General features: G+C 39.6%; 1 protein-coding gene across 2 annotated transcripts in view; it reads right to left on the reverse strand.

Moving 5' to 3' along the window:
* Positions 1–117: 117 nt before the first annotated feature.
* The window catches only part of SPHKAP (SPHK1 interactor, AKAP domain containing), a 74,921-nt gene continuing 57,243 nt past the window's right edge, over positions 118–17,795 (reverse strand). Inside the window, exons 6-12 of one of the 2 annotated variants that reach the window (XM_075158232.1) lie at positions 16,865–17,120; positions 12,839–16,583; positions 9,234–9,413; positions 7,237–7,323; positions 5,195–5,247; positions 4,926–5,110; positions 118–2,323 (exon numbers count right to left, since the gene is read on the reverse strand). In XM_075158232.1, coding sequence (XP_075014333.1) covers positions 2,180–2,323; positions 4,926–5,110; positions 5,195–5,247; positions 7,237–7,323; positions 9,234–9,413; positions 12,839–16,583; positions 16,865–17,120 — 4,650 coding nt within the window. In that variant the 3' untranslated portion in view covers positions 118–2,179. The remainder of the gene's footprint in view (positions 2,324–4,925; positions 5,111–5,194; positions 5,248–7,236; positions 7,324–9,233; positions 9,414–12,838; positions 16,584–16,864; positions 17,121–17,795) is intronic. The other variant, XM_075158233.1, reaches the window with a different exon arrangement.

Raw genomic sequence — 17,795 nt, forward strand, 5'->3', positions numbered from 1 at the left:
GTTTTTTCATTCAGAAGCAGAGCTTTGAGAAGCTACAGGGATGGCAGGCAAATATTCTTTAATAGGTCAAAAAAACCATAGCATATTCATGAACTTTTTAGGAAGGCAAAGAGGACACACATTATAACACAAATTTATTTCTGAATAAATTGCAACATTAAGAACTACTGTACAGAGAAAATGCATCACACTGTTACAACTCTGTCATGATATTTGTGCTTTGTAGGATAAGTAAACATTTATTCTATTACAGCAAAAAATTGTATACTGACAACTAACTGTATTTGGTTTAAAAATAAATACACTTTCCCATTTATTAACTCAAACAAAGCACTTTAAGTCTATAATACTTGGTACTTTTCATTAACTTTCAGCTTCAGAAACGCTGAGCATTCAGAGTTGCCACTCATGTTGGTGGGAGTTACGGATGTTCAGCAATTCTTAGGGAGCAGGCTCAGTGACTGCAGTTACGCTCAGGGAATGCAATACATCGACCTTTATCTTGACAGTAAAGCGGCCTTCACTGGTTTGTGTTTACTGCAGAGTAGATATAGAATTACTCATGTTGTTTAATGTTCCATGTTAGATTTTGATTCACTAACAATTTGTATTTCGTAACAAATGAGTGATGCAATCATGCAAGTTTAGGAATGGTTTTAAAGATAAAATTGAGAATATGGCTCTTTTTCATAAATTATTTAAAACTACTTCAAAATTTTCAAAAATACTTAGTGCAAAAGGATAGGTTTTTTTTTTTCAAGAAATATTACAGAAGCATATACTGTTATATGGAAAATAAAACATCTCTTAAATATTTTATTGGGAAATGCAGGCAGGTTTTCTATTACGCTATTTGGGAAGGGAGAGATGAAAAATAAATATTTTCAAAGAAATGAATCGCAGAAGAGCTGTGATGTGATAAGTTATATTTACCTATAAATTCAAAACCAATCTCTTTGGCAGAGTCAAGAGAATGTATCATTAAGTGCATGATACTAACAGATCATCTCAACAAGACGATACCATAGTATATCTTATCAAACAGTAATATAAATGTTATAGTAATGTGAACTATAACATATAGTCCAAACACTTATATCCAAAATGAACAAGTATGCTGACATTTTAATAATCATTTTGCTTTCTTGTAAGTTACAAAAATTAACATTAAGACTTTAATGATGAGATGGTACTCTCTTCAGATATGCGTTTCTTCACCTTATTAACAATTTGATTAAACTAAAATTAAAACAGTATTTTTTTCACCGCTTTTAACTGATATGTAGCATGTTACATAGTGCTTTAAATAGAAGCACTTTAGGTAACAAATGTACTATCATTACTCCCTCTTACCAGGTAGGGACACTGAGGCACAGAGGTGAAATGACTCGCCCAAGGTCACGCGGCAGGTCTGTGGTGGGACGGGGCTTAGAAACCTGCTGCCCTGACTCGCAGGGCTGTGGTCAGGGACATACCAGGTGTAGCTATGCTGAACTGCACTGCCTCCAAGTGAAAAGGAAAGAGTTTTTTAAGGGTAATTACTGAGAGTCTACACTTCATTTCCTTGAGAAGAAGACTGGAATGGGGAACAGCTATGGAAGAGAAATAATCACATGGAAAGAAACTAAAATTTGTTTTCAGCAGTTTTTTATTGTGTTGTCTAACTGCAAAGGTTCTTAAGTGTTCAAAAATTTTCACCCCTTAGCAGAGTATGGGGATTTAAGGGAAAAAAAAAAGTTATCTAGGGACATGGGTGTCTCTAGGCATCCTGGAACACACTCTGGTTCTAATAGTTAAACTGTACAAATATTGGTGTTTTAAAACTGAATGTAAGTGTACTATCCCATTTTAGCTGATTGATTTAATCAAATTGATGCAAATGGAACATATTAGATACTTAATTAAGACTTTACTGTGTAGTCCATTAATTCAGAAGGCTAAAAATCCATCCCTTCCTAGAACAGTACATCCTATAGCACAATATGTCAAGAGTCCCTCATGATACAGAAAGATACAATGCACCTTAGTTTCATTTTGCTCCTTGTTCAGTTGTGGAACGGACGTGTGCTGTTTCTGTAGAGTTTGTGTATCTTTGCTCATTTTATTCAGTGATGTTTGGAAATCAGAGCATTACATAAACCACTGGAATAAAACAAAAATGCTGAACAGGTGAACTTTCTTAACCCAATTCGAGAAGCCAATCAAACAGGCTTGGTGTCATCTCTCTGCCTTCCTCACTGAGCTTGCAGTACTGCACCACGGCGTGAAAGATATCGCCCACTTTCCAGGACTTCCGTTGAACTAATTGCACAACATCTAAAAACTAAATAAAAAAACAAAACAAAACACGTTTAGGATTTGGTTGACATTTTGCTAAGGTTTTGGTAAATGAATACACACAAACTGCTGTAAGACCATCCTTTGTAAATGCACTGCTCAATTCACCGCACAGCAACATAAGGGTTCTTTCTATTTATAAAACTTCATTTCTGAAGTTCCATAGTTCCCCAAAGACTGGTCAGCTCTCATGACATTTTCTAAATTCAATTATTTCTTATTTATTGCAATGGAAGTAAGAACAGTGAAAGTGAGCTTGACAAATGATCAGAACTTTCCTTGTTATTGACAACTCGCTATCAAAATAATGGAAGTGTGATTATCCATTTTAAAGAAAAAAAAATGCCTCTTCATTACCATTAGCTATATTTTAATTTATATTTAATTTTCTGTATTTCCACATATATATCCCACAGTATTTTAAATATTCACATAATACTAGTGAGAGGGAATTCTGGGTAAACTGTCACATGAAGACATTTGCAACAATTCAACAATTGTGGTTGAATCACAGAGAGGATCTATATTTGATTTTTTTTTTTTTAAACTTCTAGATAAACCAGAGGTTAAATATATGTTCTTAAGCAACTGTAAAAAATCCTGAATGTTGTCCACTTGTACTTACTAATGGGCTTCAGTGTCATACATCTGGTCCCATTTTTTTCTGAAGCACATAAATGAAAATCAAAGCTTTTCATTTCTTTGAATTTCACAATCAATATCTAATTAGCTTGCTCCTTCTATGTTTCCTGTTTTAAACCACACAAGAAAATATTGTGTGTGTCTAGTTAGTGTAGCTGTTTGCTATTTACATACTGAAGCCTAAACTTTTAATATGTATTTTAATGATATTTAATAGGCACGCGATTTCCAAGAGCACTGTTGTAGGCAGGATATGCTTCATTATTCTCTAGTGTATTTTTGCAATTGAATTAACTGTTTGCCAAAGCACATGGGTAAAGCTGACAGCTGCTTCTTTAATTAGATGCAATTTGGACTGTTGCTGCTGAATGCATTTTAAATTATGTTTATGATTCCCAAATGCATGTACTCAAGAAAATCAAACAATATCTCTGCTACTCAAAATGATCTTCCCATAGACATTATTTTAAAAGACCAAAATACTGATTTGTAACACTTTTTTCATTAATTGATTTGAATACTGTGACACTTTTTGCAAGCCTTAAGGTTTGAGCTGTTCTTGCTGATCTTGGAAAAGGGGCTGGTTTGGTTATTCCTGAAATGTTGTAGGTGGCATTTGGCGGTGTCTACAACGGAGCACTAACTGATCATTCAGGAATAGAAACAGTCTGCACTTCCTGTGGCCATTTTGGACTCCAGCGTTGCTCTTGGTCCTCTGGCTCGGACTAATACCTCGGAGGTTTCTCGGTTCTGGTAGCCTGTGTCTGCCTGCCTCTCTCTGGAAATAGACTTCTGCTTTCAAAAGGTGGTTGGCAGAGGCTAAGCTGCCTGAGCAGATCAAAAGAGTGCTGGCACACATAGCACTTTTTTATTGCTAAGCCAGGGGAGGTGCTTCATAATTTCCATACAATGATGCAAAATATTTCAACCAGTCAGTCTAATTTTCCAAGTAACAGAATTGTGATTGCAAATATGGCTTCACCGGAAACACTGGTTGGTCACTGCCTGGGCTAAAACTGTCTCTCAGGGTAGTAACAATGTAAGGATATGCCTACACAGATAGGGCATCCTGCTTATCCTCTGAACTTTCCATCAGCTCCGGTGGAGAAGCCTTGTAGTCTCGGTATGTGAGGCACTGAACCTGAGCTAACACAGGTTATCTTCATTTTGCAGTTAGTCTCTTCCGTACATTCGAGCAGCGAGCCCGTTCCCTCGTGAGCAGCAATCTTTTTCTGCCAGCACGAAGTGACTATAAAGCCGGTGCATTTGGCCACGGTAGATGTCGTATAAATATAGGAGGAACTGTCAGGCCCCTGTGGTGCCCTGCTGTATCCCCAGCTGTAGCAGTTTATGAACAGCCATGCACAAGTTCAGACCTGCTCGAGGCTGCCCTTATCAGTGTTGCAGGCAAGGCAGGACCTGCATGAGGACTGAGGAATTTCAAAGATGAAAATCTTAAGTACAACTTACGTGTCGTGTCACAGTCAGTTCTTACTGTCACCGAGTAGCAGAACTTTGTACGTGTGATGTCTACACTCGAGTGATTTTTATTTTTACTTTTTAAGCTACATGTTTAAACTCCATGTAAGCCACCTACAACCCTTCAAATGCAGCCACATAAAGGAGTCTTTCTGTTAATTCTGCCTTAGGCATTCATACTTAATGCATCATTGATATGAAAAAGTGAACAGATTCATCAAAGTATGTTATAGAGACTTTGGAGAAGGTCTCATGGTGATACTATATTTTGTGCCATGTCTTCTTTCACATATCTTAAATTGACACGTTTAATCCTCTCCTCCCTTTCTGTAACAAACAGTAGCATTGCCATCTTGCTGTAATGAAGATGTTTTTGCATCAGCTTTTAAGCTCAGTAACTTCAATAAATCATAACTGGTACTGTGATTAAAGTGAATTAATAGTATGCCCAATTCTGTAAATACTACCTTTTCAATTCTGTTTTCCTGAGATTTCTTAAAATAGATGGTTGGAATTCCAAGTTCAGAAGCGGCTATCCACTGCAGGGTGGCTCGCAGCTCCACATCGGGGCACTCTGGTTCCAGATCAAAGTTTATCACCAGTAGGTCCTTTTGACAATTGGCTGTTCCCACTGAAAGCCCAGAAGTACTTTCTGGAAAAATAATCCCAACAGTTACTGTGCAATTACTTGTGTTAACTACAAATTGTATGCTTTAATTGATATGGTTCAACTTACCCTCTGTATTTTCTGTCTGTTCTTTAAGGAAAACCTTTTCTTCTACTAATTCACTTAGAAACAAACAACAACAAAGCTTATTAGTGATATTTAGGAACAGTCTACAACATTGCTTCATGATGGATAAACTTCTCCCTCAATGTAAGACCTAGAAAACTGCAAGAAAAAAGTTACATAGGATGAAATAATAAAATGCGGTATGTATTTAAATTATTTAATCTGTAAATCAGGAAAAGCTATGGGAATTGCATTATTCCCGTAATAGGATGAAGTATTTGTACTGGTTGCTCTGGGTATTGCATTTCACCAGGATCTGTGTATCTTTACGGTTTACATAATGACAAGCAAATGACATTACGGTAAGACACAGCAAGTCTCATAACCTGGGGGGAAATACTGAACTTCCAATGTCTGCATTTTGCAGTGCTATATTCCCTGGCTGGATCTTTTCCAGTCTTGTTTTCTAGTTTAATCTTTCGTAGTTAAATACAATCATAACTATGAATGACTTCAACTACTGCTGGTTTTAAATATATTAGCTGTTTGGGTAAACAAATTCTGTTTACACCTTGCAAAAATTTCCACAGATCTTCATTTCTTATGTACCATCTCTTCCTTGTTAAACTGCAGGAAACAAACTCCTGGCATGTGGTCACTGCTTCAGCTTCCATTTCTGAACACAATATGCATGCTCGTGGACATGTGGCAGGAGACTGCAAATTCACTATTGATGTCACAGCTATTGCACTTGTTTCATCGCTCCTGGAGGGACAGCACTTCCAGTACACATTTCCAGACTGTCCCATTCTGTCCTCACTCAGGGGGAACACTGCAAGTGCAAGATTTTGTTTCTAGCATTTCTCTTGCCACCCTCATTCACAGGATTTCAGAATCTCCCCCAAGGCTTCAAAGAATCAAGATTATACATACTTACACAGTGGTTACTGCAAGATGTGAGAGGAAAGAATAAAATGGCAGCATGCATCGCATGGTTTGTCACGACTTAGAATCATAGGTGCCTAATAACTGCCTTCGCATCATTTTTTTTTCCAGTTTTGTGTTTGAACAGCAGATGTATTCTGTGCCTTGACTTTGATTTGTGGAAGTACAAACTTCTCACACCTACCTGAGAATAGCCCCTGAAAGCTAACAAGGGGAGTCAGAAATTTATCCCTTTGGTCCTCAGGGGAGAGGGGTCATCTTTAGGAATGTGTGTAGGAGGTATCACTGCCTACTGTGAAGATGGGAATGTTTTAACAAGGTTAGTCTCCGAATTGGCAGCTGAGAGAGAATGCATGTAACTACAGAAATATGAATGCCCAGATTTCTTACAAAAAAAAAAAAAGAGTCTCTTGAAAGCAGGACAGTTGTAGTATAGTCTGGTAACGAGCTGTGAAGATTTTCTGATGTCGGTGACTTCACAAAGTTCCCATGTTCAATACGTGATGTACAGTCCTTACACTTCTGCAGTGGCCATGCCCTGACTGCATCGTGACATTCACCAGCTGGCAGGTTATACCAGGTTTCAGGGTACTAGAATCATTAGGCAGGTACTTGCATATCTCTTGAAAATTTTATTGCATGCTCAGTAGAAACATGCCCAGAAATGATAGGTAAGATGTACTTTTGGCCAAATTATTATTACTCTTGGAAAGAATGCTAGCATATTTTTTTCCTTTGACTTTAATTGACCCTTATTTGCTTGAGCTTACTTGCTATTTCAGTAAAGTTTTGGTAATATTTGAAGTTATTCAGAGCAGAAAGTTCACACAATGGGAAACTGATACCGCAGAAAACTGTCTTTTAGGCAGAGCGGTTGGTGGATCCATATTCTCTTGAGAGATCCACTTGGGCAGGCTTTCCTGTAATCTTTCACTGTCTAGGGCTGACACTCTGCACAGACAACTCCATGTGCTTTTTTCTGAAACTAAGGGCAGGCTCAGCAGCAGGTGCAAAGCAGGGCTTGGCACGTTTTAGATGGCGTAAATGATTTGCAGTTAAAATTAGACTAAACATCAAGTCTCACTTCAGTGACTACTTACTTAATCATAGGAGAAGATGGCATGTTCTCCTGATAAATTTCCAGGTCCATAATGCCAAGACTGCTAGTTGTACTGCTGTTGCCATTGCTGACAAAGCAAAAGTTTAAATATTAGTGCCAAGCTGCACTGAACATGTCTCCATACATCTTTTTAAAATTTATTTATGTACAAAGCAAAGTGAGGAGCTTGCCCCCTGTTATGCAGAGTTCCACAAAATCAGTTGTGCTTAGCAAGTGGTTCCCAGAATGAAGCACATTAACGTGCTCAAAATAATGAGGCTTTTATTAAAATAGTTCTAGATGGAGCATGTATCAAGTGACGATGTAAACTGGAGGAAAAAAAAAAGTGGACTATCTTCTTGTGAATGGCTTACGCAATGAACATTTGGCCTCAAACAAAACAACAGTCTGCATGAGTCCTTGAAAAGAAGGGTTATCAGGTACAGAGATGTCCTGGAAAAAACCTGCAGAGTTTCAAATACCTCTGAACGTTGTGAGTTACAGCAAGGCATTTGGTTGCCCACCATGCTACTTACCTGCTGGGTGACTCTGTGCCTGTAACCAGCAGCAGTTTCAGTGTTTTACATCATACCCAAATCCTATCAGGGATCCGAGGGAACCCACAGGTACAGTGACGGCCCCTGATGTTTCTGACTACTCTGAAAGACTAAGATTTTAATTAAAGCCAGTGCTCACTGGGAGCAGTAATACGTAGAAGTATTCTCTTTGGCTTCTTCACAAGAATGAAGTATTACATCTGAGAGTATTTGGAAAAAATAGTACTAGTTCACTTTATAACATCATTATAAATTTGACAGCGAATGTTTATGTAGATATTGTAATAGTCTGATGAACAGGCTGTGAATTTGCTGGCTGCAAGTCAATTAGCACAAGCAAGTTCTGTGTGGCGAGTCAACTTGAACCACTTAATTTTTACTGGAAAAGCAACTAATAGTATTTTTCCTTACGTTAGAAGGATTGACTAGACAGTTCCTTTCCCCATCGGGTTTTTCTGAGTCAGAGTCAACACGCCATGCATTCAGACTTCCTGTAGCAATTTCTGTTCCAATGCAGAGCCAAAAGGCCCAATACATTAGGTCTCTCAGACCAAGGACTTTGTTAAAGGTTGATACTATAATAATGGAATGAATGTTCACCCACACTGACAGACAAGTTTCGTTCAGTATTTTTTCAACTAGCCAACAGTGCTCTCTGACAGAGCCTCTTTCTCTTCCCTGCTTCATTACCATACTGTCTTCCCTCCTCACCATCTTAATACCCAAGAGAAAGATGTAATTACTTGACAACATTTTAAAACCTAATCTAAGAGCACGTGAAGAAAAAACCCTGCTCAATTTGAATTGGTGAAAGGGCTGAAGTCAAACTAACATCACCTTATACAAACTCTAAGGACTAGATAACATCTTTAAACATATGTCCTGACTTGAATAGGAACAAAAAGCAGCACGTTGCTTTTGCACATGGGAGCTCTGGAATTTATGGCTACTCAGGGGGCACTTCGTCATCCTCTGTTGATCTGCTCCTCTGTGCCAGTGTAAGCAGATCAGGGCTCTATCTCTGCTCTTAGAGCACAGATACCCGGTAGGAATAGCAGTCCTATCAATCTCAGCTAAGGAGATGCCAAAATAAACATTATGCAAATAGTAGCAAATAAATCAAAGGCAAGACCATAGCAATTAGCTTGTCTGATGGCCCTTTCACTGTAGGACTGAGGCATTTCAGTGGGGCCAGGAAGTTTTTTCTTTGTCTGAATCTAGCTGCTCATCAATAATAAAAAGATCTGGCTGAGAACGAGAATGTGGCTAATTTTTTTTTCCTTTTTTTAAAAATAAAGAGATGAACTCTGTAATTAGGCTTTCTTTACAGTATTCTGAATAAATCTCGAGCTGTTGACCCTCATTCCTGATGCATGGTAGTCAAATTATTGGCTTGGTTGATTAGACCATATTGTATCCTGAGAACAGACAATATGGGTACCTCAGGGATCGCTCGCTGAGTTGTAAGTAGCTGCTTGTGTCATCAGGATTGTCCTCATCGTTAGCTAGCTGGGACCAGCTGCCAGTGCTTTCTTCACTGCTGCTGAGATGGTTTGGAAATTCTTCAGCCGTTTTTGTTGCTGCTGTGATTTCATCATCTGGTCTGCTCTGAGGACTGTTGCTGGTAGGGTGATAAGGAAGGCACAATGATATCGTAATATAGGCAAACAAACTGGTGCCACAAATCTTCAGGCAATGCTGCTCATTAAAGTCAACAAAGCTGCAAAATTATACAGATGCAAGAGATTGGACAAGCTTATAATTTATACACGAAGTCCAGTTGAACATATGGTCTGAGATGCTCTTAAAAAAGGATCTTCTTATGACTGCTATAAACAAACACAAAACAAAGTAAGCCTTATACTGAAATATGCATAGAAATTGTTTAACTTGTACAAAAATATTTTACATGCACAAAAAGAACTGCTCTCTGCATAGGCCTTTTGCCTAATGCACTTCAGTCAATCAGTGGTTGAAATACGTGGTATATGTTAGTGCAGAATGACAGCATTTCTTGGAAATATATATTGGCACTAAATCCCTGTTGTACTAACGGGTGAATAAGTTTCTTGCCAGGGCTTTCTACTCTGTTAGCACTGTAGATCCAAGAGAGGTCTAGAAGTAAAAGTAGGAAAGCATTGTGGGTTTTGAATCACTGATGACTTTTAGCCTTCTGTGTTTCTTAGGATCTTTGCTCGTTGGGGAAGGACAAGGTATTCTTTTTCTAGGTAGGTGTGCAGCAGGTAGTCAGAAACCAGACTGAATATGGAGCCTAGACTGAGTTTAGAAAATACAGGGTTAAGGGAAAAATGCTTTATAATTCTGCACACTTGACATATGTCACACACACACATATTTACATGCAATCCCACAAATGCACACACACACAAAAAAAAAAGAACTATATTTACGGTAACTTTTCAGAGCCTAACTGGACTTTGTGAGACTTACCATGGGACTTTTGATATGCAGGGAAAAAAGTATATAATAATCCAAACCCCCCTCTTTTTGGATGCTAAGAAAGAATTAATTATATCACTGCAGCACCAAAATAACAATTAAAGCAAAACTGTAGTTTTGTTATATTTACTGGATGGTCTGCATTTGCAACTTTGTGATTAAAACAATGTAATTGTGTACTGGCAACCCCTGCAGGATCCCTCTAGAGAAGTTCTCGCCTTCAGACTTTTATCTATAGTTATGGTTGAGTTATGTCTTCAGTTAGAGCAAGAGATCACCCCCAAAATTCTATTGCTCCCAAGTAATTGACTTGATTAAGAATATACTGAAACAATATCATTGTGGATATCTCCTTTTGCCATGCTCTCGCTCTCAGGACAACTGAGAAGTTGCCGCATTAGTGCGGGATGCTAGAGAGAGAGAGGCAGCCTCCTGCACAGGGAGAAGGGGACTTGTCTGCGTGAGGGCCTCTGCTCCCCCAGGCAGTCAACATCTGTCAAATAACGATGCCCGTCGTCCCTGACCCCTCAGGTACAGAACTTGTCATCTGTAGTAACATGAAGGCCTGAGCAGTGAGGTTGCAGGGTAGTGGTGTTATTCAGATTTTTAATACAGGGCAAGCAGCACCTAATACTTGGTCCAAAACACAAGAGATTTTTGTGGGTGTTGTTACTTGGCATTTTGAGTTTTGTTTGATTCATTATGTGATTACATCTCAGACTAGCGATGCTTTGAACTGACAGTTCCCTACTTCTGAACAGTTGGTTGGAACGGTTTCTGTGTATCTGTGACAGGACTGGGTCTCTTGCACTGCCTACATACAAGAAATAACTCCTTTTCCTTGTGAAGACCTCTTTCCCAGGCCTGCACGGCTTTTTTTTTTTGCCTTTTTTTTTTTCTTCCTAATTAACTGTATGTCTGCTTGGTATTTTACCTGGAGTCCTATGTGCCTGTATCTACACTAGCAAGTAATTTCATGCAGTAGGAGTGGATCAAAGCAATTGGTGCTGATGCTTTTATATTTACATTATGTATATCTTCAGGATTTTACTTCAGCCTAGACTTGGTCTAGACAGCCATGCCACAAGTAGTTCAAATCCATGTGAAGAACCACTGGAAGCTTTGCTCTCCCAGTACGGGTACGGGCACCTCTCGTACACACTTGTGCAGCTTCTATTTGAGATTCCTTTAAAAGAAATCTGCATTGCATGCTGCAAACGGAGCCGATGCAGGAAAATGGAGACAGTTGATTCAGAACTGTGCTGCATCCCTGAACCAAAATCCTCATGTGGGTGTAGCCTCTGGCTACTGATTCTGCCCTACCAATCCTATTGCTTTAAACTTCCCACAGCCACTTTGGGAGCTCTGCATCAAAGGCAGAGGAAAAGTTGTTATTAAAGAGCTCATAAACTGTGCAAAAATAACTTCAATTTTCAAACGGTCAAGATTCCAAAAAATTAGATTTCTAAATGTATCTTATTAAAAGCAAGTTGCGTTCAGGAAGGTTATGGGGAAGAGTGAGTATGAAAGAATAGCGACTGATTATTATCCACCTAATGGCTACCAATCACAGGAAAGTACGTGCTTCTCACTTCACGCAGAGTTTTGTCAAAAGCCAAAACAAAGCACTGCCTAGAACAAAATGAGCTACAAAATGGTTTCTAACACTAGCACCTGCACTCTGAGATAACGGATGCTGCAGTGCTCCAAGTGATTGGCAGTTTAGATACCATTAAAGTAACAGATACGATGAAGAAGTATAGTTAAAAATAGGCAATGCCTTGAGAGAGAGTCTTGCTCTTAATGTCATAGCATCCACGGCAACCCTCTACATTTGCACTGCACCCTCATACTGGGCTTACACTTTGCCTTAACCAAAGCAAGTTGCAGATTTTTCAACAAAAGGAATACAGCTGTAAGGAGGGGGTGGTAAGCTGTGTTATAAACTCCATGAGATGAAATTAAAATAAAAGGAAATTTTATTCTTTTCTCTATCTAAATTCTACCAGAGAAGTCTTAAACCAAAGGAGGTAAGGGGTGCTTTTAATTACTATTTTATTTCCTCCACTAAAGAATTTTTATTACTTGTAGCTCAAAACTGTAAACATAAAGCTGAACTTCAAGCTCTCGGAAGTCTGGTCTTGTTTCCAGGTACACAAAGCATTAGTTATATGAACTACAGGTCAAATTCTGCTACCTTCTGTTTTACACTAACACTGATTTTTTTTTTTTTAATTGAGATATAAGTCAGCGCTAAATGAAAGTTCGAACTTTGTCCATCTTTCCTGTCTTGACCATGGAAGACTTAAATATCTGTAGAGGGAAAACTTACTTGTCTGTGCAGTATTAGATTTGAATCTCAGAACCATAGTATTGTCATATTCGATGTAAGTTTGCTCCAGAAATCGGCACTGCGATATATGACTGGGTGATTTTATGCCATTAGAAACCTATAGTCAGAACTTAACCTGTTTATTTCTTTAAATGTGCTTCTCTTCTTATCATCTTCCTTTATCAAAACAATTTTTACTGGGAAATTAAAACAAACACCAAAGCAATGTGCTGATTTGCTGTTTGGTCACTTACCTATTTAGTAGGGAACTGGAAACCGTGTGTTTCCCATCAAAAGCTTCTGGAGGCTTTTCTGTGCTTTGATGCTCCTTTCCAGAAGGGCCACATGAAGTTAAGGACTCCGAGTCTTTACCTGGCTCATCTCGTTGATCGGTTTCTATCTGAATTAAAGGCACTTCCCTGTGCTGACCTGCAGGGAGGCATCCAGGGCTCTTCATATGCTCTTTTTTCTCATCCAAATTTACTCCATCCCTTTTGGGTTTTGATTGAATCTGCGTTGCACTTTGAGGACGCTTGCTTTCCAGCACGTGTTCTCGGCTTGTATAATCAAAGGAATCCTGCTGGACAACAATTAAATTTTTACCACTTTCAACAATATTTGCAGCCAGTCTGTTTGCATATTGTTCCACATGTGGTGGGGAATCACTGTGAAACTGGTCTGCCTCTGCAGCCTCAGCCTCATCTGCTATGATTTTGTTCTTGCGCATTAGAGATTCAATAGAACTTGCCCATGTCTCGTGAATCAACATATCTGTTATCTGGTCAGTCTTGCATCTTTGGTACAGGCATGAGTCAGACTTGCAAAGACCTGAAGAAGCTGCGGTACTGACTGGCTGTACACTTAAGGAATCTTGGTGATGGTGGGCAAATCCATCTAATGAATTTGCCTTAACTGGGACATTAACTGTTAGCCTAGAGCCTGATGATCTGCTGTCAGGCACTGATGATTGCCTAAAGCAAAAAGGTGATCGTAGAGAGGGTGGTAGCAAACTGCCACCCCAGTCCTTTGAATTCCGAGGGGAAGATACATTATCTTTATTTTCTTTTTCTAGTTCTCTTAGCATATACCTATAAAATTCTTCTGTTATGCTTTCTGTGCTGGACTGTTTGGATGGGCAACTTGGTCTTACGTTAAGATGACAATTTTTCTTGGCTACCTGTTGCAAAGCAGAAGTTAAGATGTTGCTTGCATTTTTTCCTGCATAGTAATCCAGCAACAAATCAAACCCTCTTCCTTCATTTTCCATCTGGTTCACCATAAATCTTGAAAATTCATCTGTAATGCTTTCACAACTAGACTGCTTTGAGACAGAACTTGTCTGGCTCACAGGCTGACCAAAGGTGTTCATTAGGCCTAGGGTATTGAAAGAGGCTTTGGAATCCGAGTCCTCCTCCGGAATGCTCTCACAGCTTGAGGCCTTGGCTCGGCTCCATTTTTCACAATGCAGCCTGTTCCTGGGATGGTTTGGACCTTGCCAGATGCTATCAACCATGGAGAGTTCGGTGAGGTTCATGATCTTGGCAGCCACTTCATTTGCAAAGATATTGACTGAATCTGGTGTGTCCTCAAGGTTTATAGATTCATCTACTACCCGATTCATCAATCTTTCCTTTAGCTCAGGATGCTCATCTGTTTTTCTTTTGATCTCACTAAGTCTAGGCGCCCTGTGCTTCCGAACAACTGAACCATTAGCATGGGTTTCCTTTTTCCTTTTCATGGTTCTGCATGATAAACTCTGGGTCACCAGATATTCATTGCCTCTCTTCCAGGCACAGAACCAGGGTTGCTTTCCATTTGAATTTTCAAGACAAATGGCAGCTATTTCTGTTGCCATAGAGACAACTGTTTCTGCCAATTCTTCTGCAAAATCTGTTATACAATATTTGTCCCTTGAATGTTTCACCTGTAGCCCAGGCTGAGAAGGAAGCAGGACATGATTTCCTAAGAAGGACAAGCTAACCTGAACATCATGATTTAGCACAGCATCACACTTATGCTTGGCCTGGTTTTCTGCATTCATGGTGGCACTGGAAGACAGCTGTTCTTGAGCACTGTGCCTGCATTCACTGTTTGCAAAGGTATTTTCTCTGTCTGAAAATGATCTGTAGTCTTTCTTCTTGTGATGATTGTTACTCTGATTTGGGGATTTGTAACAGTCTCGTGTGGTTCTTTTCAGGTATCTTTTCTTGGGAGATGTTTTTGCAACAAGTGCGTTATGCCCTGTCGCTCTACTTGTTGGTTCTGAATTCAGCGTGGCACTTTCCTTGCTATTTACATCTTTCATATTACTTTTCCTAGTGTTTGTGACATTTCCAAGGTCTTTGCTAGCACTAGTGCTGTAGGATGTACCAAATCGCTTAGCAGCAGGGTGATGAAGGGGACTGTGTGAAGTTTCACGTGCTGTTACCTGTGTTGACCATCCTTCCGCTCTTGTTACTTTCCCTGCTTTTGTGCCTTCAGAAAAGAGAGGAGAACACTCTTCAACTTGTCTTATGTCGTTCATCTTCTTGCAAGTGAAATATATTACGTTAAAAAGCAACTCGTTTGCAGTCTCCATGAAAATGTCTTGTGTAATTGAGTCATTTTCTGAACGGGGGTGTAGCTGTCTCTTCTTCCTAACCTCTTCAATAGAATGTCGTAGAATAATATTGGATAAGTTTTGCGCAAGTTCATCCCTGATTACTTCATCAGTGCGTGGAATCCGTGGTCTTCCTGCTGTTTCAATAATTTTTCCATTTATGGATTCCATAAAATGCCCTACATTTTTGTACGTGTTGGGTTTTGTCAAAATTATTGATGCCTCTTTGAGAAGTGCCTCTGCAATGCTATCATTTAGCGTCTCCATGCTGCTTCCTATAGCTATGCTACAATGAAGAGTAATGGCTGCAGAAGTCTGAGCAGCAGACAGAAGTCCACTCGAAGTTGCAGGATACTTCTCTTCCTTCATTTCCCCCAGACCACAGACGGCTACAGCACTTGCTACTTGAGTCATGCCACACAGCGCAGATGGAAATGAATATTCCGTGCCAGCACAGTCATCAAGTAGCTGTGAAGAGGCTGTGTGTAGCTCCTCGTTATCAACTGCTCCACTTTTAGGATCTGTGGCTTCTTGATCCCGTCTGAATTTTTCTGCAGCCTGTGGACTGGAAATGGTTCCAATAACAGTGGCTGCACAAGCCAGAGCCACTTCCAGTGCGCTCTGGCCATCTCCATTTGAATGTTCTTCCTCAAAGTAATCCGAAACTTCAGCAGAACTTTCTGATTCAGTCCAGTGGCACAGGTTGGGGAAGGCAGACCCTGGCCAGTCAGATATATTCTCAGAACTGTCTGGACTTTGCACTATGACGATCTTTGGAAGTTCATTCCATGGTCGGGAAGCAGATACGTCTTCTGACTTACAGGAGCTTCCTACAGAGATGCTGACTGCAGCCTCCTCACTGAAAGTGGGTTGAGACTGTGACAGTCTAATGAATGCATCTTGCAGAACAGATTCTGCTAAATTTGTGGCATACTGACCTGTAGTCGCCTGCTCATTTTGCGAGGGAGGATCAGTTTTCCTGATACCTGCACAATGCTCTCCGTCTGTCTTACTGTTGTGTTTCGCTGTTGGGTCGTACAGAGGCCCCAGCTCCTCTTTAGCCATTTCGGTTAAAGATACATCTTCTAGCATGTGCGCTGAGCAGGAATTTTCAACCTCACTAGTCAAATTAGTAGTACTAAAGGACGAAGTAGCTCTTCCAGCTAATTCCTTCTGCCACAGTATTTCCTGGTCTGACTTATCTTCAGGTGGTAAGATGCCATCTTCAGCCACAACATTCACAGCTTCAGAGACTCTAGTAGCAGCATTATCTTTACTAATGCAGTTCCCTTCAAGAATGAATGGCAACCTGGCTTTTCTGTAGTGGAGATTTTCAAATCCCTTTCCTTTATTTTTTTTGACATCTGAAGATGCTTCTGAAACACTTAATTTTTCATGACCTATTAAAAGAAAAATAAGAAATTAGTTTTTGCAGAGTACCCTGTAACTTTAAAAAGAAAACAGCTGCACAACTGTGAAACGCGTTTCTGGTCTGTAATACTGCAAAACCATGTATCCTTGTCTTTGAACAACAATTTAAAAATATGCATGGCTGTCCATTTTCTAAAATACAAATAAATATATGCATGAATTAACATCAATTGCAATTTCTGTGAGCATTGCCATGGCTGTTTTGCATTATGAACAATAGCAGAATTATGCTCAGTCCCACTGCTTTTACCAGTTTTATATTCATCAGCCTCAGTGTCATCCTCGAGGTGCTCAGACGCGGTAAGGAAATCTTCTTCTATTGAGGACACTGAGCAGTTTGTGTCATCCTCGGGCTTTAAGACACGAGCTTCTATCTGCAGCTGTCTCTCCTGAACGAGCTCAAGTCCAATCAGAAACTTGTTTATTTCAAAAATGATGCAGCTTGCGCTGTTTTTCCTGTCCCCCCTCGCACACTGAACCAAGCAGACATCTGCCAGCCAAGGACACTAGAGGAGAAAAGAATCTCAAATAGTTATTTAATTAAAAAAAAAAACTTATTTTAAGCTTCCCTCTCTATAAATATCTCAGGACCGTTCTGTTGCAAAGATGCAATACAATTTGTCATTTAGATGTTTGTAACACAGTGTGCAGTTACATATATGCCAAAATAAGACCGCTTGGGCTGACAGCTTTTGTTATACAAGTGTTTTAGTAGAGAACCCAGCTGTATCACAGGGGCATCTTTATTTTGTTGAAATTACCAAGTCGTTTGTTTTCAATCAACTTGTTTTAATGACAGAGACTTACTTGCTTTTAGCCATGTTAGCGTTAGCCATCTGACATACTGTTATTAATGGCCTCACACCACCCGGTATTACTTGTCTCTTGAGGGAATTGTTAGTGGGCATGAATTCCCTTTCAGGGTAATTTCTGTTGCAACGCTTGTTTGAAGGCAGCCCTGTAAATACTGGCTGGTGAGATTGCTAAGAGCAGGTCACCTTTAGATGTTCCTAGAGACTGTTTTAAAATAGTGTTTTATTTTGTTTCTTTGCTCTTCTTCCTCTCATTCCTTATTTGCCCAAAGCCCCATTATTTCAGACCCGTGTAATCTCCCACTGGAAATGGGGCTCCACTGCGCACTGTGTTGAGCCTTTATATAAAACTGTCTTACCCAGAGAAGC

The sequence above is a fragment of the Calonectris borealis genome, chromosome 9, assembly GCF_964195595.1.
Source record: "Calonectris borealis chromosome 9, bCalBor7.hap1.2, whole genome shotgun sequence".
Classification (NCBI taxonomy): Eukaryota; Metazoa; Chordata; class Aves; order Procellariiformes; family Procellariidae; genus Calonectris; species Calonectris borealis.